The 25103-nt window shown below is 40.8% G+C and overlaps 1 protein-coding gene across 2 annotated transcripts; it reads right to left on the reverse strand.

Moving 5' to 3' along the window:
* Positions 1-311: 311 nt before the first annotated feature.
* YAF2 (YY1 associated factor 2) lies at positions 312-24314 on the reverse strand. 2 transcript variants are annotated; one of them, XM_088524126.1, is made up of 4 exons: positions 24217-24314; positions 23938-24063; positions 3050-3202; positions 312-948 (listed from the first exon to the last, which is right to left on the reverse strand). In XM_088524126.1, the coding sequence occupies exons 1-4, from the start codon at positions 24240-24242 to the stop codon at positions 711-713; spliced, it is 543 nt and encodes a 180-aa protein (XP_088380252.1). In that variant the 5' UTR covers positions 24243-24314; the 3' UTR covers positions 312-710. The 2 variants fall into 2 exon arrangements, with proteins under 2 accessions (XP_088380252.1, XP_088380253.1); XM_088524127.1 differs by lacking the exon at positions 312-948 and adding an exon at positions 2702-2903.
* Positions 24315-25103: the final 789 nt, after the last annotated feature.

The raw sequence follows: 25103 nt of genomic DNA on the forward strand, positions 1-25103 counted from the left end.
AATTATAAAGCTAACTAATCAATCCTTAGAATGTCTTCCATTTTGCTTGTAAACATTACAATAAGTGTTTTAAGTGTGAATGAAAATGGTAAAACCAGCAGTATAATTCAGCATCAGGAATCTAGTAAAATGTGTCAAACATTGGCAAAAATTCATACAAATGTTTTATTTAATAGCATTTTCCTATTTAACCACACCAAGTACCAGCAGGTGTTTTTAAGAAGATAATTACTATGAAAATTCTGTTGAAGCAATAGTTGATTAAGTTGATCTTTGACTTGCATACATATAACTATGCTTCACAATTCCCAAATAATACATATTTAGGCAGCTTGAACTATGTTATAAAAATTTAAATTCAGTACATGCCAATAGTAGAGAATCCAAGAGTTGTGTTAGAATTCACTAAACTAAAAGTGAAAATGACTTACCAATAACACTGCATAATGAACATTCAAACCACATTTTCATGGCACCTTTGCACATGAAGATTAAAAAAAGTTGGTCTGAAAATGCTTTGTGAGCATTAGTAGATTGCATTTAAATTATCATTTCTATGACTGCATTTTTTTAACTGCATAAACTATGTTCCAGTAAACATACCAATTGTGCATGGATAATCTGTCATGAAAATGTGGTAACAGGTGGCAGAAGTTATGTATTTTCATGTTTTGAAGAGAAGAGACTAAGGAAACTGGAAGAAATAAACTTTAATGAGATTCTCCATTCAGTGATGAGGCTTCTCCTCTGGGTGAAGATGACCTGGACATTCCCCTCTCTGTGTTGTCAGAGCTAGAACCACTCTGACTGTGTTGATCCGCAGAAGCTGCACTGGAAGCAGGTGGTGACTTAGTTTTCTCCTTAAAGTCTGTAATTATGACTGTCAGATCTCCAACGGTAACTTCCAAATGCTGAGCACTACTTCGATCCACATTTTTCAATCTTGGCCTAAATAAAACAGATAACCATATTAAAAGCACCTAAACCCTCGTATTATCTTGTCCTCCTCTTTTTTTATGGACTTGGGAGAAGATAAATGTAACATTAGCATAATTCTGCTGTGTGGAATGAGTAGTACATAACATAATAACATACCACAAGTATTTGCTATAAAGTATTTCCAGTTAAGTTTTACATCTGTAACACAGAGATAGATGAAAATAAAATTACCCTCTACATCTTTTCCAGAGATTATGTAACACTTGACCTTTTGGATAACTGTGCAGCAATACATTTTTGTTATACATTAAGGTTGCTGTTTTAAAAATTGTGTTTTGTTATTGTGGCTATAAAGTTATGACCCAGAGAAACAGCCTAAAACAAGTCCAAGTAGAGAACACTGTTTAATAATGAAAATTTTGATGTCTGAAAAGCTCTTCTGTGCTTTTTGAATTCAACAGCACTGATAATTTTAAAGGCAAATTCTGGAAGTGTGAGTTTGCAGCAGGTATACTTCCTTTCAAAACCTCACTAAGACTAATATATAGCTTCGACTGGACTTTGTGGTATAATTCTGGTACCCCTCGCAAATGCTGTGATTTCAGTTATGCGCAGATCTCTGTACTATGCACAGTGCTGCTGGCCAATTCTCTTAATCTAAGCTTACCATCACCTGATACAGACCCAGAGAAGAATACTATGAATTACATGCTGTGAAAGCTGTTGAGAACATCATGGCTTTATGCATTTAACTGGCTGCACAGCTTTCACCAGGTCTAGCTGCAAAAAAAGAAACTAATACCACAGCCCACGTTAGCAGCTGTTTTAACCGCCAAGTCCTAACTTTTACTCTATCATCTGACTTTGCTTCAAGCAGAATTCCAGTAGTCCCAGTCATTTCTGCTGAAACACCTCCTGCCCTCCCTCTGCTAGACAGAGATAGGGTTTGACATCTTGTTCTCCAGAGACTGAAGAATCTAAGAGAAGGCTGAAAATCTGCTGCCCTGTAACATGCGAATGCAGAGGAAAAATGAACAAACAAAACCCAGCATTATCAACCTGCATAAAAGCCCCACAGCCTCGTTGTTTCTAGTATCTATTCTTCATGCAATTCTCTACACTGAATTTTTGACCAAAAGTTCTGTATCAGTGTTCTCCACTTTTCCTTTTCACTTTTGCATTTTTAATGTATTGTTGCAATTTAACCTTTAATATTTACTTTTATAATACCTAATTATCTTTGATAAAACTTGCTATATTAACTTCAGATATTTCATAACAGAAGTCATTTAGCTGAGTATGTTGTGCAGCTAGAAATTTTGACTATAAAAAAAAACAGGAAAAATAATCAAATATATGCATTCACCTGCTGTCTCCTTAGCCCTAACCACATTTATCTTAATGAGTCTTATGGAACTTTTCTCTTGTCTCATAATTTCTTCCTGGTTCTGATATCCTACTCCAGACATAAAGAAGCATTTGCTACTTCTCCACAGATCTGATCCCAAGAAACCTTCCTTCACTGGGCTGCTTTGGAAACCTCTCTCTCTAAGATTACAAAAGCCTAAGGTTTCCGTCAGTATCCTAAATGTGCTACAGGGAATTTTTATCATTAGGAAATTTATGTGCCTTGGCCTGTCACAATTAATACCTTAGTTTATCCTCCAAAATTTATTCTGCATTTGCAAGGCTACCAATAACTGCTACTTTCCTATTCTTCTGGAACCTGGTATTTGATCTTTGTTTCTTTCTCTCCTATTATTCTGCATAAAACTAGTTGCTCTCCCCACCTCTCTTTTCCAAAACCTAATATCATCCCTTTTGCCTATCTATGGTTTCGTATGGTGTGAGCAACATCTGTTCCCCTTAGCAAAAGTACCCAATTCTCTCCTTTGTTTTCAGCTCGTCTCCATCTCCTGGTCAAAATTATGAACTGCAGGTTTTCTTCACATTTAATAGGCAGCCTAAAAAACAATGAAACTTCAACACAAATGTTCCCTATTTTGGAAAGAGTTTATCACAGCACTTACAGAGCAGTAAAATGAAGAGCATTTTCTTACTTTTTTATTATTATATTTACCAATACTTCAAAAGTTTCTAAAAAAATTACCTGGTTTTCTTATGACTGTTCTTTTTGCTAGTTGTTTCCTTTTCACTTTTTTCCTTTTCTACTTTGTCTTTTTTCTCTTTCTTTGATTGTGTAGGGGGCACGAATTGCTGGGGAACCTGTTGTGCAACCAGCTGAGAGACAGGTCGAGGTTTCCTGTGTGCACATATATATACATACACATAACACTTAGAATTTACAACATCAGTCTCAAAACTCTCTGTACTTCGGTTATTGACAGTAACATTCAGTACAAAATCAAATACTGCTAAAATTTATACAGCTGCCAGCATCTCATTATAACATCATAGCGAATTTAAACCACTGCAGCCTTTTGATTCACTTTTTGTTAGGAACAATGGATTTCTTTTTTCCCGGAGGGTTTAAAGAAAGGGCTTTTGTGTTCCCTCTTCCTCCAGTTGTTACATCCAGAGCTTTCCCCTCCCCCAGCTGAGGAGGGCGCCATGTGGAGGGCACTGCAGTTCCTGTCAGCTCATACCACAAAGCGCTCACCCAGGTCACACCCGCCGCAGGTTTATGGAGCAAAACTTACTCTTTCAGCTCATGCTCCCCCAAAGCAACGGCAAATCCTGTTGAATGGTGTTTCGTTTTTATCAGGTTCTTCACTGGAGGAAACGCGCCCTAGTCCAGGAGGCTGTGGCGAGCGGGACGCACGCGCTCCAACAGGCCACAGAAGCTTCCGGACTTCGGAATACCCAATGCAGCTTTCCAGCCCCCCAAGTTTCTTTCCAAACTAAAACCAGTTTACTAATTTTATATTTGCTGAAATATAGATATTCTCTCTTCTGAAAATTGCTTCATTTTTATTTTATTTGGTAATAGAATATAAGAATTTTAATATGAAATGAGATGTTTTACCCTTTCCAAGAGTTTATGTAGTACCTAATACTGCAAAATAAATGAAAAAAATAAAGAATAAGGAGAAAAAAAATCCTTGCCGGGAGGAACAGAAGTCAATTAAGACCAAAAACACTGGGGAAAACACACTAAAAATAAATCAAGAAGTTCTGCATGGTTTTGTTGCAACAAGGAATTCTACTAAATTTGCTTTATTTCTCCTGATTAAATATTCATCTTTACTCTTGAGATATATTTTCACTTGGGATATATTTTTGGTCTAACTCCTCACAAAACCAGATCAGACTGTTTATGCTATTACTTGCTCTGAAGTATATTACTTTTCACTGATAAATTTGAAAAACCCTAATCTGTCAAATGTATATTTAATTTGTCAATTACATCTGAAGTTTTGTGTCAATTATGCTATTTATATTCATTCTTAAATGAAGCATTCAATTTTTTAAAAAAGAAATCATTAAGAAAAAAATGAATTCTCATCTCTCAACACTGATTTATTCTTTCGAATGTTCGGTTATTTTCTCAGCTACTCAAGAGGAGCTAAGGAATTGCCAACACTTTGCAAGCCATGCAGGCTTCAGAAGGCAACTGCACCACACATGAAGTTTGGAGCCAATAGACCAGTTCATGACTGAGTAACTCAGTCATGTCTTTCAAACAGGAAGGATTTTATATAGAGAATCTATAGAGTCTTGTAGAGAACATAAAGGCAAGAAAAGATACTATTCTGTAACAAAAAAAAAAAAAATCAATTTGATGATTTGCCAAAATACCACATTCTAAACTACCGCTTTTTGAAAACACAAAGACTCCAGTTTAATAGGCTATTTTAGATTAAGTAAATATAAACAGTGTTAACATGGATGTTTAATTCAACATTTCATAGTACTTTGTTTTTTGAACATATTCAGAACAGAAAAGTTCATAAATGTAATGTGTGTTACTTGTTTACATATATGGACAGTTCTTCAAAACTGCACTTTTATCTAGTTGTTACAAGGGAAACACCAAGAGACCATTACAAAAGATAAAAGCTACCCATTCTTTCCAGCACAGATGAAGACCATGGTCTGGATCCATGCACTCTAACAATACCAACGGACTAATTTACTAAGCTTTCCTTTTTCAAGAGGACTCTTAGCATCATAGATCCAGTTATTAAGCCTCTCTCACACTCGGGTTTTCCTTTTTAGACACAATTACCTTTCTTCTAAGCTGCCATCAGCCTACTTCTACTGAAGTACATTTCTATTCCACATTTCTGTTAGCACATTCCTTTCAAGGAGCTGTGAAAGCACATGTTTTATATATAACTGCCTTAAAAACGATTTTTTTTAAGCAAGAGAGAGCCAACAGACACTAATACAAGCATTCAAGTATAGTGTTGTTTTCTCTCCAAATCCTATGAATGCTAATCAGCAAGGATATTACCATCATTTAAGCCATATTTACTCTGTTTTTCTCATTGCAGGATATGGCTGTTTTTTATTTTATGGGATTTGATATTGCTGCTGTTCTAGGGGATATATTTACAGAAGCTTCAGAGAATTGTTTATTTAGGATATCTGCATTAACTCATTCGACACTGATGCTCCTAACGGGAGCATATAATTAATACCAAGAAGGATGTGCTAGTTTTTGTTGTTGACCTTCTAAAAAAAGCTTTATACAAAAGCAATTTACAGGCCTATCTAGACATGAAAAATATCTGGAACTTGAGCAATGGAAAAGAGAAATGGCTTGAGGGCCCAACTCAATACCTTCCTTCTCTTACATCATTTGGGACTTCTCAGGCAGTCCATGCTTCCTTAATCTCCCCCACCCTGATCTTCATCAGTAATCCCCTTGAGAGGAATTTTAACCTATTTGGAATGTTACATTACAACAAAGTAGATCAGCCTTGAAACCAAACCCCACTGCCCATGTCTTCCTCCCCTCTAAAAAAAGCAGTGTGCAGTGTTTCATATTCAATAACCAACACACGCGGAAGTCCTGCCAGCTCAGCCACCCCACCCGTACATCAAACATGCAGCAGGCTAACTGCTGAAGCAGCTGGGCTTTGGCTCAATTTATTTAACTCAGGCAGAGTATATCTGCATTCACATGGGAAGTGCTACTCCACAGCCCGTGTGGGTCCATAAGCAATCTCAAGTCTTTCCCATTGCCCAGAGTCGGAGCTCATTTTCTGACAGACATGAACTATTTATGTGCTGAACCACCTCCATGGCCTCTGCACTGCAGTCTGGAAACAGAGAGAATGATCTGCAACAGTTTTGCATGGATCAACTCCAAACCTAAGTCTAAAATGATCCCAGACCATTTTGGGCCGTAGGATGGCATGAGGCCTCCCTGCACGCAGGGCTCTGAAGATCCATCCCTTTGGATGGGGGACACCCTGCACACACAGAGCCAGCCAAGGCCGCTGAGCAGCGCAGAGAGGGGACAGCAACGGCCTCCAACACAGCAGCCAACCACCTCCATGGGCTTCATTCAGTGCCAGCCACGCGGGTCCTGCCTGGGCCCTGCAGATCCAGTATTCTCATCCTCCCAGGGGCACAACAGTCATCTTCCTCTCGCTGTCCAAACTTTCCCAGCCTCCCATCACTCTGACTAATCAATCCCAGCTAACAAAATCCACTTGTGCACATCTTAAAAACGGTACGTGCCTCGGCAGGCCAGGCCAAAGCACACTGCAGAGGTCCTGTGCACTCCTTGTTCTTCAGTTTGATGAAGCAGCATAATGCTCATTTCTTAGGGTTCTCTCAGCATTCTTCTGTACTGAAAGCTGGATGAGGTAACTAATCTCAGGACTGCACACACACCCTTTCCAACCTATTGGGGGACTCATGTCTTCCTTTTGTCTTCTATAGTATGCACTTCACAGGGTAAATACTATAAAAATACAAAAAATAAACAATGGTGACATCCTCAAATGCACACTCTTTCTTGAAGTTAAATCCCTAAAGTTTCACACATTTTACTTCGAGAAGGCATTAAATACTACCTCACAGAATGCCCTAAGTTAAAGAAAAGCAGAACGATGGCATTTCCATCAAACTCCAAGATGTTCTTCAACAAATGACTAGGACCCAGAAATAATATCCCCCAACTACAGCTTTCATTCTAATATGCCCTTCTCTTTCCTTCTTTCAGTTTTATCTATCACCTGGCTCCAGTTCAGACAAAAATCTCTGGCCAGAAGCTTATCCTGTTCTGAGTAGCAAATTATGCATTTCTTAAAGCAAAGTGCTACACATGCAAAATAACTAAAGGCTTTTAGAATACAGTATGTGAAGTCAAACATTTCAGTCTATTACTCATCTCAGTTTACTTGCCTCACTTCTCCTTTGATAACTAGTGCAATATTCGAGTCTGCTTCTACTGTTCTATCAATGAACAGATGCAACTGCATTTTCAATTCACTGAATTCCTAAGAAATTTTATATATATATATATATATCCTATATATCCTGCTCCATCCTGGAAATTAGGAAAAAAAAGCTAGATATGCAGTAACCATACAGTATACCTCCAGTCTGGTTTTGTTTCATAGACTCAGATTTCTCTTTTGGATATTAGGAAGCTACCTTTGAGTGACAAAAGAATTGAATGAGACAAACAAGATATTTACACTGTCAAATTACACTTTTCATCAGAACAGTTCTAGCTTCCAGACTTATCACACATATTTCCTATCATATTTTCATTCCCAAAAAAGACCATCTCCTCCTCAGAACAAAAAGTGTGCGGTATTTTTTCAAAACTCACCATGTATTTCTCTGTAGAATCTCTATGGGGTATATTCCATAACTTTCCCTTGTCACACGATTTTTTTTCTTTCTTCCTCTGTAAAAGATCATCACTTCTTAACAAGTAAGTTTCACAGACCTAGAAAGACTTTATCCAAAGGACCCCCTAATCTCTAAGCAGCCCTACTTATCTAAACTACTCCCTGCAGGGAGATGCTGACCTTTTGTTCAGGACAGCAGACTCACCCCTCAAGAAAGAGAGCTTAGAAATATTTGGAATAGAAACCTTACCAATGTGGTCTTGTCCCTGGGCACAGTATGCTTTTTCTCCGAAATAAAATAGTTCCCATTATTTTTCAAAATGAAAATATTCTTCCTTTTCGGATGATTCAGAAGGGCTGGATTGATGCTTCCATGTTAAAAGAAGTTCCCAAATCTTCTAAACTGCTACTTATTCCTAGCCTACCCTTAAGGGTCTCCCAGCACAGGACTCAACTAATGAGTCCTGCGTGCTGCCGAGTATGTGTTCTGTTCTCACCTCAGATATTCACTACATCTGTCTCACTAGCAAGGCAGACCTCATTCACTGGGAACCACTAACCTAGTCAATCAGCGCCCTCAATTTCGCTCTCCGGGGTTTTTTCCAAGGATTAATTATCAGAACCACTATTGCCAAAAGGCCGTGCGAGCAGTAACTAATCTACTTACACAAGTCATCTGCAGTCAGGCTCCAGAGAAACTGATTGCTAATGAAAACAGGACCAGCACACAAAGATAACATGAAAAGCTTTGGCTTTTCACTACATTCACTACACGTTTTCCTTACGATGTCTCCTTGGAAAAAAAAAATAGAGTTTGTTGCAAAAGCTGCATTTATAAACACAGAGCATGTGCATGAATTTCAGACTGAACTCAGTAGGTTTTGCTGTGGTTTTGAATAAGGTAGTAGGAACCTTAAAACGAGAGTCAGGTAATTCTGAATTAAACATCTTCAGCCAAAGTGTAAGGGAACAAGCTCAGGGAGCTTCAAGGAAAGAACACCTGAAACTATTTGCATCGGCCCCCCAGACCACTGGAAGCTTTATATATCCCACTTTCTGTTCTCTCATTCTTTCTCTTCAAGTTTTTTCTTGTAACTACCAATTGTAGTTGCTCTAAAACAACCTTTCCAAAATTAAGCACTTCTGACAGTCATGAAAAAATACGACTATTACAGTATGATCACGACGATACCTCCGCTTCTCATCCAGTTCACACCCCTTTGGTTTTTCCCCTCCTTTATATGCTGCACAGAAAGTTACTTATGCAACTTCTACATTATTTAAGTCATCTGGTTTGCACCTGGAGGGCAAAAATTTTGCTACAGCACTCATCCTTACTTTAATTACACAAATTCTTCTCTCCCTTTGTCTGTGATTATCTCGCCTGTTTCTTCCTTTGACTTCTCTGTTTTCCCCTCAATTCCATATACAAATGTGACCCATAGATCTACCTTATCCTTTATGGTGGACTTGTACGCTCCTGCTCCATCTCTCTCAAGTGGCATTTGCTGCTACAGTTAGAGGGCCACAATCTTTAATTCACTCTTCCTCACAACATTCTCCCGTGGCAGAGCAGCACTGTTATCCCCAATGCTACTTACCAGCAGAAGCACAAAGGAAAGAAAAACTCAGACATATGAGAAGAATCATGAAAATGATGATATGCAGTAACCACCATGTGCACTCTTAAACCTCTGCAAATGTTCTGTAACTTTTGCTAGATTCGTTTTCTTCTACTGATCAAGGAAAGTTTATTGAAGAGCCTTGCTGCAGACAATCCTGACAATTAGATGATGCATAGGGACTGATAATACTACTATAAGAATTCATACAGCATTAATCATCTATGAGATTTTCAAAATTACTGCCAAATCTGTGGCAAGAAAAGATTTAACCCTTTCTCCTCAAGTTCAGAACATGTACCCTCATCACAGGTTGACCTTCTACTAAAGTAACTGCACAACATTGGCGTCCTCTTAATTCTTTTTCTGCAAAATGGCATACCCGTCTGTGCCACCTCCAGTACATTGGAAGTTTGATTTTTAACATATCAGGCCACAACAGAATGTACAATCAGATACAGATATATGCAGTGCCAACAATAAAATTTCTGGATACTTGAAAATAGCATGCACCTTACAATAATATGTATCATATAACAAAAATATCGTGTTATTGTGATAGAACTAATTACTATTTTAATCACATCTTGCCCTCCTTTTCAAACACTTCCCCTTTGGATCTGTCTTCTTTTTGAAGTGCAAACGTTCAGAGGCCTCTCTCAAACTCCAAGCTCGTTCTGCACACAACTGGAAGTTCTCGCTTCCTACCAAACCAGCGGAAGCGTGCACTTCTTCCAACTGCAGCTTACATCATTTTGAAAAAAATGTGTTACTCTCCAGTGTCCCAACATGTTGGACATCTCCTTTCCATCTTCTGCTGTGGGACACGTGTGTATTCCTGGCTGACTGGGTCACGATACTCTAATTTTTTTCAAAAGTGACTCTAATTTCAATTACGCTACTAGTACTCCCTGTACCAACTACTACTTTTACCAACTTTTGCTATTTTCTCATTTAGCGAGGACATCAGAAACGCCTCATTGACCATGCCTTAGTTTTTCTAGCCTTCAGTTGTTAAAATTAAAAAGCTAATTCAGTTCTTTTGTCAAGGAGATAGACTGAAAGTCTTTACTTGTCTTTATCTAGTAGTGTATTGCCATGGAAATAATATCTGATAATGAAAGACAGGTTGTTGAATAGATTAAAACCAGTCATCTCCTTATAGTTCTGGTTTTTATGCAAAAAAATAACAGGATGGGGGCCATTTCTGATAATGGCATCATGATCAAGTGCATAACCCGTGTGCTAACAGCAAAAATTAATTTTGCGTTACACAACTCGATACATACTCGGAAGATTTATAGGATAAGGTCACGTACTGAAAGGCAGCAGTTCCACTCCTTTTTCAGCCATACATCTCAGATAAAGCGCTCCAATTTAGCTATTCACACCCAGGACTGCACATTGTGATGACACTCTGTTCTGCATTAACGTTTCACTTCTTTAGCTTTTTATATCATCCATCACCTTTTCCTACCTCTAGACAACACAAAGAACATCAACCTAATAATGGTTATGACTGCGTCTTCACTCCAATCATACCATATCATCAAATCTTAATATTAGATAGTGAAACAGTTACATAACTATGAACTCCCGGCTGGATGATTTCACAAACGTCTCACAAAGACTCCCGCATATTCACTACTTTAAAAACAAACTCCTGAATAATAATAATATTAATAATAATAAAACAGAAATAAGTATAAAGACATACTTATTTAGAACCCTTCCATAAGGGTTTTTAAGAGTGTAGCTGCAAGCCAGAATGAGCCCTACTACATCAGTTCACCAAGAAAAACACACATGCTCATTCCATGGAGCAGTGCATCTCATAAGCCTACACTCACTCAACACTTCCTGAAACTGCCAACAAAAATAAAAATGAAACTCCTGTAAAGCTAATAATTATTCTTTTTTCCTTAAATGATCTCCCTGAATGAATAATGAAACAAAAACTAACATTCTAGTGCTTATTCCATTTTAAGTAATTAAATTATCAATATGCTGTTGTGAATTAAACAAAACCATGGGAAGCAACAATAAAAATCTTGTTTGTCTGATATTTGTATCACAATCTTTTTAAAAACTTCAAACAGAATTTAGTTAAGTGTAGAAGAATCTTGTTGAGATCAAAGCTGAATAACTCCCAACCTACCCTGCTCCTTCATTACTAGACTGAATCATTTCCCAATACAAATGTACAGGCTTTAAATATCTTATAATTTATATGAAGATCATTTTCCACACAGGTCTATCCTAAATATTAATGTCTCAAGAAGCTAATAGAAATCTGATATGCACAGTAATACTCTAATCTCCATTTTTCTAGTTCACAGTCATTACTGAACCCTCAAGAAAAGCTTTTCTTTGATACTTAATCATCGTATTCTTCCTAGTTCTTACTCAAAACTGCTCCATGACATGTTCTCACTTCTCTAACTACTGAGATCTTAAGATGTTCTCTAATATCTTAAGACAGTAATTACATCAATTACGTTAAAAATAGGAAGTTACTTCTTATCTCCAATGCAAGTAGATGCATAGAGGGAGCAAGTGAGTACTCAAGCTGGAAGGATGCCTGTAGAGCTATTTTACAGTAAACAGCTTTTTAAACAAGCAAAAGATTATGAAAAAAGATATGAAAAAAAAAAGGTACTTAGGAATGTTTTTTAGCAGAAGAACATTCACATAATGCATATTGTTAGGAGAATATCCTCACTAAAGTATAAATGTTTTGGGCAATTTTTACAGCACCGACGTAACTTCTACAGGATACAGCTACCATTAAGTATTGCAACAACGTAGTCTATAACATACCACCTGAGTGGTTTGGAAAAGACATTAATCACGCAGAGCTCTAACTGTAACTTTGGAGTACAGCCCAGGTGGAGACCACAGGACAGGTCACAACGAGCAGCGTTGGAATATGATCTTCCATAATGGACTGATGATTTGGATCTAGATGATGGAAGGTCTAAGGGACTCCAAAATAAAATATACGTATTTCAGACTTTTCCACATCAAGTAGTGGAGTACCATAATGTAGAAGATAATAAGAACTGAACACCTTTTCCTCTGGCCCTTTTTTCCATTCTTTCTACACCCTTTTACTCTCATAAAAGGAAGACTGGGTACTTTAAAAGTGTTAAGTAATTAACATTTTCACTTCCTCAAGCACACCTCTCTTAGTAAGAATAAACGAATGGATATAAACGAAATCTAGTGTCCTAATCTTATCACAACTTACACAGATAAAGAATTTCCTAAGATTCAAGAAGTTCTGTATAATACAGAAAGAAATCAGTAGCCCTGAAACACAAATACATGCAGTAAGTCACTGCAACAACACTCCTCTAGTAATAAGCCAGACAGTCAACAGTCACTCAGCTGAACTGACACATACTGAATTGTAAAATCTTATTAAAATGCAAGTCAGAAGGTAAAGTTTCAATCTTTCATTTTAGGCCACTTATTCCAGTTTATGCACAAATTGCTATAATTAAGGTGTAAGTGCATGCAACCCAGCAGTACAGAAGCAAAAGGATTCCTTATCTTTAATGACCTCTCAACAGACAACAATGAATTTTTCAAGCATCAGTTTGACAGTAAAGATTTTCAGCAACATCCTGAAGTATTTTTCAGATTTCAGTAGCAGTGGACAACACACAGAATCATTCCAAAATAATCAAAGAGAAATGCCAATGAGTCTACATAGGCACACACACCCCGCTCAACGTTTGATATGTCTCTCTACACATGTGCAAGTCAGTAGCTACAAAATTCGAGACAAAATTTACTTTCATCTGTCAATCTTTTAAACTACTTTTTTCATTTTTCTAGATTTGCTACACAAGCAAAATGCATTGTAGTTATCTTCAATGGACGACCATATTTACTCTGCAAACTCTTTGTACAGCATCTTAGGCAATAAGAGTCTCTAACTCCCCTTGAAATACTGTTTGTACCTTGATACATAGTATCGAGGCATACGGGGGTAAATAATACTCCAAACCTAAAGAAACTGCTTGTTCAACTTCACTGAGAAGCCAGCACAAACACTTGTCCCCTTACCACCACAACACGTTCATAACTTACCCCCTGATTCCCCAGGAGTCTATGACTGATTTCTGCTAAACACCGTGTTAATATTATTTAAAACAAAAGGAAAAGCATGTAAAAGGTTGTGCATGAGCTAAGCAATATTGTGAATATTGTGGCCAAGCAGATCTTGCAACCTGTGGTCTACGGAGCAGAATCCAGCAGTACGTGTAACACTGCTACTCAGCACTTACAGTCACATTATGTAAATCTAAAAATACCCCCTGTTACTGCTTCTTACAGAGCAAATACAGTAGTTGCTAGCAATTCACTAGCAGGAGAAGCAGCCTTTGGATTATAACACAGATCAGCTCATGCTCTGCCAGTCATCAGTACTCTGTTAAGCAATCCATAGCACGAAACTATCACATTAAATTACGTTTAGCTTGCAGTGCCACAAGAATGTGCTCATGCTAAGCACCACACAAAGCCACCTTGTGAGAAACTGCCCTTTATTTCTACATTGAGGCAGTTCGTGATTAAAAGCATCTTCAATGTGCAATAATCGACATTGCTATCCAAAATTATTTTTTCTCATTACTATCACTCCTATCATATTCTAGAGTGCTCACAGCGCATTACACTGTCTCTGCGAATTATACAATGCAGTAATTCTGACAATTCAAACAGCTGAATTAGTGGTCCGTATGGGAAAATATAATACAGACCCATATGTGAATCACGGAGTAACAATGCAATTTCTACACATATACTATACATTTTAATTTTAACCTTCAGTGGGCTCTGATTCCCAGTGTTTTAATATTCCTAGCTGTTTTACTGTGTGAATCATTTACTTGGAATTCATCCATTCAGTGCATTTCTAGCAATTCTGTCTTTCAATAAAAGCTGATTCAATTAGAACAGACTTACAGAACCCATATGGTTTTATCAGTCCCTGTATAAATGTGCAGAAAACTACCCCTTGAGGCTGCGTCCCTATTTAATCATTCCCTTTAAGGGAATGCCCTATTTTCCAGCTGGCATTTAACAGATGAGGCCAGCAAGTCTCCTGCAGATGACTGGTGCAGTGTACAAAGGTCTGCCCCAAGCAGAAATATCTGTATCAGGGCCTTTAGAGAACCTAAATTCATTTTCATGAATAGTTTTTAAAGCAGCTATCAAATGTTACTTTTTCAACAACCATTTCTAAGATTTCAACCTCTCACGTGTTATTAAAAATTCTTCCCCATGCACCACAAACCATGTGGTTCATTGATGTTCAGCATAAGAGATGTTTATATTGAAAAAGTTCTGTTTGAGAAACATATAGAATCAACCAATTGCTGCTTCCTGGATAACAGTTTGCTACACATGAACAGTGCTCAGAAGCTCAATTTCCTTAACAACATTCCCTGAGGAGGCAGCATTTGGGAGTCTGCAGAGAAGGCAGTGGGCACAGCCACCTAGATCCTTGGGATTCATGGGGAATCCCAATTCATGGTGGCCTCTCCCAACTTCCAATCCCACAAAGGATTGGATCCTCCAGGCTGCTCCTCTGTTCCCTTCCTGTACAAACTGTGATGCTTCTTGCTAAAAAGCACCATGCAAAAAAACACACGCAAAAAATGAGGTTCATACCAATGCAGAAGCACAGACACTGTTGCACAAAACAGGATAAATATTTGGCATAGATAGTTTTGTGACCAAACAGGAAAAGACTCATTTCTGATTATTTCTTATTTGCTCTGCACTGTTGGGTGTATTTGATCCTCCCAGAAGGTTGTGGCATCCCAGGAATGATGCCTTCACTCTGAGGCAGCCCCACAGAGATGACCACTTTTGAGGAGACGCAGAGACTACCTGCTGCCACTAAACCAGCTCTCAACAAAACCGGTTTATTCACAGAAGATGATGCCACAGAATCACTCATCACTCTTCTTCATTTTTCCTTTCTCAGTCAAATACAGAACTTCCAGCTCATGACACTGAGTATCCAACATGACAGTGTTCGTAAGAAACAAATTTCACTGAATGTGTCAAACCAAGCTTTTTCAGCTTGTAGAATTAGCTCTATTTTTAGATAATAATTTTAAAAATTCTCATTAATTCACACATTTTCTTCCTGAGGAGCACTGTCATTCGACCTATGTGCTTCAGATATGCTATATTCAAGTTTCACAGAAATGCTTAAACATTAGGCCAAGACTTTCAATAAGTCAGAATAGGAAAGTTTCCATTCAGTTATTCAAGCTGCCCTCTCTTTCCCCCAGCCCTACCCAATCTCTTAAAAAAGGCAAGAAAAGGCTTGCAGCAAACTTCAAGGTGGTATCTGGTAGTCTTCATCCTGATTTCTGACGCCAAGTTTGCCAGCCAACAGGCTGCCAACCACTTTCTGCAGCTGAGCTCTCCACGTTGGAGCCTGCTCTGCATTGGCGCGCCACACACCCGTGCAACGAGCTTCGCAGAAACAGGCAGTTCTCAGCATCTCCCCGTCCTACTCATCCAAAAAAGCTACTGCACGAAAGCAGCAGCACAAAAGGTACACTCAATCAGCCGGGAAGATAAAGTGTTATTTAGGATCTTGGGAATTTGCCTGCGAAGGGAATGCTGCCCTAACCTGACTTTCAAGATGGAAAGCGCAGATATTTGTACCAGGGTATAAACAGGCATGGAGGTAGTTACATCAGCAAGGAATAAACTGTTATTAAGAAGTCACAGGGCAGATGTAACTTCTGACCATTCTATAGGTGACAGTACAAGAGCTTCCTTCTTATCGGCAAGACTTTTATTTATCATACTGGATCTCCAGGTAGGTCCTTCAGACCAAGACAGCTAATTATGTTACTGAGAACAGATTACGGTAAGAGTAAGGCTATGGTACAGTGAGACTACCACTGGTGGAACTAAAACCGAAGATGCTATTTCCACTAACAAAATAAAGCTAAACATATTGAAATGCTTGCCACTAATGCCTAAAAGGAAAATACACAATAATGGAAACAGAAAGGAAAAGCATGCCCATTATTAAATAGAGAAAGCAAGCTAAGAGCAGATGGCATGAAGGCTTCCTTATTCTCCATACAGAAGTTTAATTCCATATAATCAAATTATACAAGGGAATATGAATACAATTTACAATAGGAGACAGAGCAGACTGCTGAATGCTACACGTGGCAGTCAATAGCATCTAACGAAATTCACTCTAAAAAACAAATCATTCAGAAAACTACGGGAAGAGGGTAAAGTCACCTAGAACTACAGAAGAGGGGAGGGGATCACAACATGAGTGAATGAAAATCGAGGAAACTGAGGGACATTTGGCCTAACTTTGAACCTCAGGAAGATCCTAGAACATTTTTTTAACCATCAATTAAAAGCAGTGTAAAGGACAAAGCCAATGGGCTTAGCACGTCTAGTTTCTCTCCAACAGAGAAACTGGCCCAGTGACTGGGGAGAGCAGCAAGTGCCCTGACTTGTGACACAGCCTGAAATGCTGCCTTCTCTCGCAAAAATACACAGACATATATAAATATGTCTGTGTATAATCAGGCCAGACAAGTGCATAATGACAGAAAATAGCCAAGTAAAAGTGCAGCACAAAAGCATGTAAGACTGTACTGGACCAAGGACATCACAGCACAGAGAAGGCAACAACACAGTTCTGCTGCACCAAAGGGAAATTCTCACTCCAGGCAGCACCAACAGCCCCACTATTTAAGCAAGACTTTGGAAAGGAGCAACCCCACTAAGCCTTATGCTAGGAGTGACTAAGCTCAAGGTCTGGCTGCAGTTCGGAGGCACCACGGTAAGAAAGAGGGGCAGAAGCGAAGAGTCAGAATAAAGAACCACAACAGACACCGAGGAAACCTGTGACCTCTGAAAAGGCTGGTGCAATTTGGTTTGTCTAGATTCAAAAAAGATTCAAAAAGAGAGAGAAGATGATGAGTGAACACGAAACCTACATTCTAATAACCACAGAACAAGTATATTGGGAATTTCAAACTTCACTGGGAATAGGGCATGTACAAATCAGCTTAACTTGCTGAACAGAAGGGCTGGATATCTCTCTAGAAAAACATCAAGAACACAAAAGCACTAGAAATAGGGGGCTAAAATGTTACTATTATTCCAGGTCTTCACTGGAGGCTTTTTGTGACAAAACTGAGATAAATCTTGCCCAAATTTACCGATTGTCCTTCAATACAGGGAACTAAACTCCCCGAAGACCTTTTCCATCCTGTGTTGTAAGGCAGCAGGGATGAGCCAGGCTATCCTTAAGATGCACATTAGCCTTCTTAGAAGCATTCCCGTAATGAACCCAAGTGTGTTCAAAGCTTTATTACTTTAGCAACCATGGAAAACACATACAAATATGTATTTCTTGTCTTTGGACAAGTACAGGTCATATGAACAAGCCAGTCCTAACCGGAAGAACCTTCCTCTGACCCTGCGGAGCCTATTGACAAAAAGGGCCTTCCAGGGGGCTAACTCCCTAATGAGGTCTGGGATAACCCCTTGGACAGCTCTAGTTACCAGAGAAGGGTAGAGACGGAGCTGTCTGGAAAGGGAGGACTTGTTTTCTGTTTTGTGTATGTTTAATTACATAAGACTTATACACACAGAAGGCCAAATCCCAGTGACAGCTACCTAAATTGCCAGCTGAAGCTGCCTGCTGCTACGATCACCCCTTCGAATGTGATGGAAAAAGAAACAACTAACCTAGGTTTAGGCCTGGCTTGGATTAACATGAATGGGCCCCACTGTGTCACAGCCTAAAATCTAATGTTTTGGGGAGACTGTAATAAAAGACAAAATCAAATAGCAATAACAAAAAGAGATTCATAGAATAAAGTCAAATTAAAAATACCAACCTCACAATTAACACACAGACATTTTTTTTACAAGCTGTTTAAAGTAATGGATTAAAATATCTGTCAGGTTCAAACTACATAGACTTAAAAACAGATTTTTTTTTTTTTAAAAAAAAGCAGGTTATGTAGCCTTTCAAAGATAAGCTTTATCTTTCATCTTCTTTTAACTGCTTGTTTATTCTTCATGCAAACTATGTGTATCAATAAAACAAAATCTTTTTATTATTATTTTCTTCCTCATGGGAAAACAAAACAGAATCTTTTTTTCATTACCCTGTGCAAAATCCCCAAATTTCACTGTATTTTCCAGGGATAATAATCACTGCTATGATGCAAAGAACACTTTTTAAAGCTATGTAAAAAAGATTTGAGGCCCAGAATGTCTACATTACATGATGCATATACACAGGCTAAAAGGAAACTATTCACTAATATTCTTCCTCATAATAATTTGAAACTTCAGCTAACAACACAAGACTTGCAATACAGAGCTTGGCAAACCATGTAGTTTATTTTTTTCCAGCTCGCTTCACTCCCGCAAACATTTCCTTCTCCAAACCACCACGTATAATGAGCAGCTCTTCAGCACGTTAGGCTCGATTTAGGCTTACCCTTGTAAAGTCACCACGACAGCCGGTCCTTCCTCTTTTCCTCCTTCGCAACCGCCCATATTCACACACACACACAGAGGCTACGTACTGCAAGGCACAAGAGAGAGAAGAGCAGCCTCCAAGGCTGCTGCAGGACGGACGCGCTGAAGCAGGCGCGCACGGTTAGCACCAGCGCTGTCCTCAGCTGTACTGCAGTTCAGCGGGAACACAAGCAGATTTGGCTAAATGTAACTGATTTGTGCTTATAAACATCCAGATGGTACATGACTAAACAAATTGCACATATTTTCTGAAGAAAAATGACCTTGATATCCAAGATAAAAAGCAAGCATTTTATTTGTGCTTATCAAAGCATAAAACAAACTCAAGACAGCTTCATGAAGAGACCTGTATCTCAGATTTCTGAGCTGGTCAGAGACATTTCTAAACTCCATGCATATACAGAATGGCTCTGCTCTCAGGTACAGCCAAAGAACACACACCAAACATCAAGCAAACATACAAAGATGGCCCCCAAGTTCCTTATATCTCTGACTGTCTCTTCTGTCTGGTTATGATTTAAAGTTGGCTTTTTGGACCTTAAGCCAAGAAAAACGGAGCAACACAGAAACAGAGATCCATAAAGTGCAAGGCTTGCAAGATATGCCCTCATTCAGAGGGATTTATATATAATTACATATATATATGCACACACATATGTGCACATGTGCCTGTGTGCATGTGTGTCTACATATACACTCACGCACCTATAAATAATAACTGTGTACATATATATATATATATATCCACTCCAGCAGTGCAAGGTGTCAGAGGCATCAATCCCAGCCCCACAGAGACTGATTCTAACCTGTGAGGCCCTATTCCAACCTGCCTACAGAATTCAGGGGCTCTGTTATGCACATGAAGCTGCATATAGCAGCTGGCCCTTCGTGTTTATCAGAGAGAGGAATGCATCTCACAGAATATATCTTTGCAGAAGCCAGTTTGTGTTTCTTATCTCCTTACTCTGTGTCTCCCCTCATCGAAAGGAAGAGAAAGGCTTTGGGTTTACACAGTGTGTTCTATGGGTTCAGAAGTAAGTTTTTACCAAATAATAAAAGCAGTTCTAAAACTAAAATAAAATAAGCATAAATAAGCATAAAATAAGAAGCATAAAGTCATTACTTTTGTTCAATAGTCCTTCTATTATTAATTTAGAGAATATTATTTTCAAAAATATACTCTAGAATTCCGCCCATTTTGCTAATTTGAAAAATCAGAAATGCTGTCAAGTCCAAAGAGAGAAGGCAATCACGTATCACTCCCCTCCACCAAGACCACTGTTTCTGAATGTTAAAAGAAGGCAACAGAGTATCACACTAAGCAATTCAAACTTAAAAAAAAAAAAAAAAAAGCCAGATTTGCAGTTCTACCTGTAACTCTCACTATACTCCCCTGGGTGCTCATCCTTTACATTGAGCAGCCATAGGGAAGAGAACGGGATCAGATAACCACAAACCAGAACTCAGTAGACAAGTTTAAGAACCAAAGCAAAAAGGACAAAGCGACAGGCATTTTCAAATTCAGATGCTACCCCACTGTCTGTCCAATAAAGTGTTAATATGATCTGGGGAAGATGGATGCAAGAAGGGAAGGAGAGGTAATGCAGTTTCCTAAAAGACAGGAGAGAATGGGAAATATATATCCCTTTAGACATAATGCTCTTGTGTGCTTATTCCCAGTAAATACATAACCCTTTAGATATAATGCTCTTCTGCGCTTATTCCCAGTATGCCCTTCAGCAAGGCTGGGACTCTGACCCTCACCCTTGTAATATGCCTGAATTACATAAGCAACCACATTAGATAACCAGAAAAGAAAAAAAAAAAAAAAGAAAAAAAAAAAGGAAGAACCCACCATATTGGAGTAAAGAAAAGGGGAAGCAGTGACTTGCTGCAATGAGGTCTGTTCATGGATCCCGCCAAATTCTTGAAATTCATCCCATATTCACATACCAGTAGTATCCATATGCCATTGACAGCAGTATTCATACACCACTGATGCAGACAGTGCCAGACAGTGAGTGGAGGGAAAGAAAGAAAGAAGGAAATGGGAATATGCCCATTGAGGGAATTCTCTTTGGGGAAAGCGACAGTAGTGAGCAACCCCACAACGATATCATCAGGAGCTAAAGGCAGGCCACTTCCAGGCTTGTCAGCATAGCCTCCTTGCCACTGTTGCTCTTACGAGTGGTACTAAAGTGCTCTATTACTTCATTTCTCTGTACGACACAAGTGACAGAGGGGAACTGATGACTTTCAAGTGTTTATGCCTCAGCAAAACTTAAACAATTTCATGGGGCAAAGAAATCAAACCACTTATTTAGCCTAAGGACCATTCCTCTTGCCAAACTTCAATGGTTTTTGCAAACAATAGAGCTTCTCAAAGAGATCTTACAAATTCTTTATAATGGAAACTATTAGGCAACCTAAATATAGAGTTCATTACCAGTTCCCTCTATACCACAGTACGTTAGGGTTCTATTGAGCATTCTTTACTCATGCTTCTAATGAACTTCAGCAGGAGATTTGTCCAAGTAAGGAATGATTATTACAGCCCTGGGTTCCTTACATCTATACAACATCTTTCATCTAGAAAGATTTGAAAATGTTTTAAAGGTCACATATAGAAAATTACTATATTCAGTTCAGTCTCTTATCAAGAGGAACGTAGTAATTTATTAGTACCCCAGCAACAACACAGAACAATTTAGGTTAGCAAGTAAATAAGAAGGTTGTATCTACAGGGAGAATTTAGCACCTTGATGCCATTACCAAGCTCTGGAAATCGTTCTACAGCAACAGGCAATGGAATTTTTAACTGGCAGAAAATCCTGTAGCTTTACATATGACTCATAGCACATCCAAGTCCAGCACCATGCTGGGGCTACGAGGAAGCCTAGGGAAGAGAAGCCTGACACCTCGGGAATCACTTACACCTCCTCCTGCAGCATCCAGGGTTTGTCTTGGAGGTCTTCCATCCAAGCAGAGCCCAGATTAACCATGCAAGGTGATACTGCCACAGACAAAGTTAATTCAATGCCACGAAACAGTCTGTTTCAGTTTAAAAGTATATGAAAACACAATCAAGAAGTCATAAGAATCATTTTCATTCATGTCAAAAATTCCACCATTTTTTCAAGGCCATAATCCCTGTCTCGCCTTTGGCATAAAAGATAATTCTTTCAGAGAGAAGAAATTATTCAACAGTGAAACCACACACCAACCTGAAAATATTTCCCTCAAAGTTAACTGTACACCATTACTATGAAAACTACAGCAGTTTTAATCAATTTTATAACTAATTTCCAGTGGCTTTCAAATATATTAATCTTCACTGCAGTTACCTGCTTTTCCATATGTTTGGTGCAAAAGGGTTGGCCAGAAAAAAAAAAAAATTCCTAGGGTCATCTGAACTCCACAACACTGTTATTTTGAACAACACTTGATGAAAAGCACTTGATTGCACAGGCAATATGAGCAAATGTTTTAACAGGGCCCCAATTTGGTTTCTTGGACTCCAGCTCCTTTAAAAAAAAAAAAAAATCCACCCAAATGGCCTTTTGTGCCTCTTTGGCACCCTAATGATTCTCTCCAGAGACACAAAGGTCTCCTTGCTAGCTCAAACCTAATTTCAGATTTGGGGGCCTAAAATTACCTGGTCTAAAACCTCAGTCTCATGCGATGTGTAAATCCTGGACTTAGCACGCATACGAAAATGCGACCCATTTAAACCTTACGGGAAAAAGAAATCCATAAACCCATAAACCTAGTCAGCTACACATTTTTTATGGTGTTTGACTAGAGGAAAAAAAAAATCAACAGACCAACTAAACCTCTGTGTATCAGAGCACTGTGAGGAAGGAAGGGAACGCCAAAATTCAAGCTCTGTATTTTGCTCCCAAAATATTCAAGAGGAAAAGAATAGGCCATAGTAATATTGGTACATCTTCTTCCTTCCTATTCCTTCCACACATTCTTTTTTTTAAGTTTTAGTGCTTTTATCCCACAGAATTTCCGGTGGGGCAAAACACTGTTTTATACTGACTTTGCCTATGAAACTGAGTATTTTTAAGGCTATTACCTGCATTTTTGCATTTAAAGATTTTTGCATTCATTCCTTCAGCATTGCTATTTCGATCCATACACATCTACCTGTGCCATAAATCCAGAACCCTGACTGCAAACCACGTTACATGTGACAGATACAATTCCTCCTAGCACATTTATCTCACCCACCAATTTCCTTATTTAAAAGACCAACTAGTATTCAAAGGTAATCAGAAGTACTTCCAACATTAATTCATTTTTCCCAAAGTCTAGGGAAGAGGCATTAGAAATAAAGCAGAACCTTACTGGCAAAACAATTTGCCTTAACCTCGCGCTTCCAATTTCAAACATGCAACATTTGTCGCAGCTCATATTCCACATTGCTTTGAACGATACCCCAAATGCAATCGCTGCTTTTGACAGGATTGCAACTTTTATCGCCACTGAAACTTCTCTTGCTGGCAGGATTGGCCAAGAGGTGCGATAATCACAACAAAGGATCCTTCAGCAACATTCTGTCAGCACACAAAGAGTACGAGGGCACTCCTGGGGCTTTGGGAGACCCTCGATTCCCCAAGCGTGCGCATCGCGTCCAGGCTGTGACACTGCGCGAGACGGGTGCACGCGGGAAACGCTTAATCCCCCCTAAGCGTTTCTGACGGGTGCCACAGGGGAGGGAGAGAAAAAAAAGGGGGGGAAGATAAAAAAGGGAGGGGGGAAAGCCCTTTTTGGGTAGTCACTGGTGTTTCAGGGCAGCGCAATCCACCCCGACCTGCCAGCGGTTCCTAAGCAGCCAGGAGTCACCATCCACCCCAAGAGCCACCATGGGGGAGCGAAACGGCTCTGTGGATGGGACCGAGCGGAGCGGGGGGAAAGAGAACCGGGCCGGGGCGGGGGGTCGCGGCGAGACTCCGTCTCGCCGCGACCCCCCGCCCCGACCCGGTTCTCGGCCGCTCCAGGCCGCCCAGGTCCCCCCTTGGACTCACCGTGTGGAGGTGCCCTTCCTCACGTCGCACATCATGCACTTGAAGGCCTCGGCGCCGTTGCGGAAGGTGCACACGCTGCAGTCCCAGTAGCCCTCGTCCGAGGAGGGTTTCGGCTGCCGCTTCGGCCTGCGGAGACAACGCGCGCACAGCCCGGGGCCGGGCGCGAGCCCCGCGGCCGCCGCTCACGCCGCCGCCGCCGCCGCCTCCCCCGGCAGCGCCGCGGCCGCCGCCGCCGCCATCGCCCGGCGCTGCGGGCCCCGCCGCCGCTGCCGCCCCTACCTGGTCGGGCTCTTCTTGTCTCCCATGCCGGCGCCGCGGCCCTTTGTGTGTTTGTCAATACGGAGGAGCGCGGGGGGCTCCGGCGGGGGGCAAGGGGAGGGGAGGGGGGGACGCGCAGCGCGGGCAGCAGGAGGAGGAGCCGCCGCCGCCGCAACCTCCAGCTGTCGGGGAAACTCCGGCCGCCGCCGCCGCTGCGCCCTCCTCCCTCACGTGTCCCCGGCGCCGCCAACCAGCGGCCGCCCGCAGGCCCCGGCGCACGGCGGCTCCTCCGCGGCCGGCGGCGGCGGAGCGTGCTCGGTTCGGCCCGCCCGCCCCGCGGGGCGGCCCCGGCGGCGGGCGCTGCCGTTGTCACATGGCGGCGCCAGGCCGGGCCGCCATGAGGGGGCCGCCCGCCGGGCCCTGCGCGCTCTCCGCCGCGGGAGGCGGCGCGGTGGGAAGGGGAGGCCTGGGCTGCTGGGCGCCTCCCGTGCCGCTCCGCAGCGCCGTCCTGCTGGAAACGCGCCCTGCGAGCGCCGGGCCGCGCCTGCGGTGACGTCTTGTTTTGCCTCCTTCTCCTTTCCAGGGATTTTGTTTGCCCTGTTTCCCTCGAAGGAGGGAAAGGAGATAAACGGGATGTTCGGGAGGGGCGTGGGGACCCGCTGTCCCGAGGCCTCCGGAGGAGGTGCTGGACGCGGGTACCAAACCAGCCGGTGACGGTGCTGTCTGGTGTCAAACAAAACACTGCTGCCTGTTCCCCGTGGCAGGCAGCCCCGGGAGCCGCTGGCACCATCTCGGAGCCGCGTGAAGGGATCGGGGTGCCGTGCGGAGCACCCGAGGAGAGGCAGGTGGCAGGGCTGGGGCGGGCAGCGAGCGCCCCGTGGCAGCGAGCGCGGCAGCTCGGGCCTTCC

The sequence above is a fragment of the Tinamus guttatus genome, unplaced genomic scaffold (genome assembly GCF_059628265.1).
Source record: "Tinamus guttatus ecotype Peru unplaced genomic scaffold, ASM5962826v1 Tinamus_guttatus_pri_ptg000206l, whole genome shotgun sequence".
NCBI classification, from domain to species: Eukaryota; Metazoa; Chordata; class Aves; order Tinamiformes; family Tinamidae; genus Tinamus; species Tinamus guttatus.

What these genes read in the sequence shown, in the direction of transcription:
- YAF2 (XM_088524126.1), bottom strand. Translation starts at nt 24,242, where the DNA reads ATGGGAGACAAGAAGAGCCCGACCAG. An exon ending in AGGAAGGGCACCTCCACACG is followed by an intron (nt 3,203 to 23,937) that starts GTGAGTCCAAGG and finishes ATGTGCACACAG; the next exon opens with GAAACCTCGACCTGTCTCTC. An exon ending in AACAGTCATAAGAAAACCAG is followed by an intron (nt 949 to 3,049) that starts GTAATTTTTTTA and finishes TGTTTTATTTAG; the next exon opens with GCCAAGATTGAAAAATGTGG.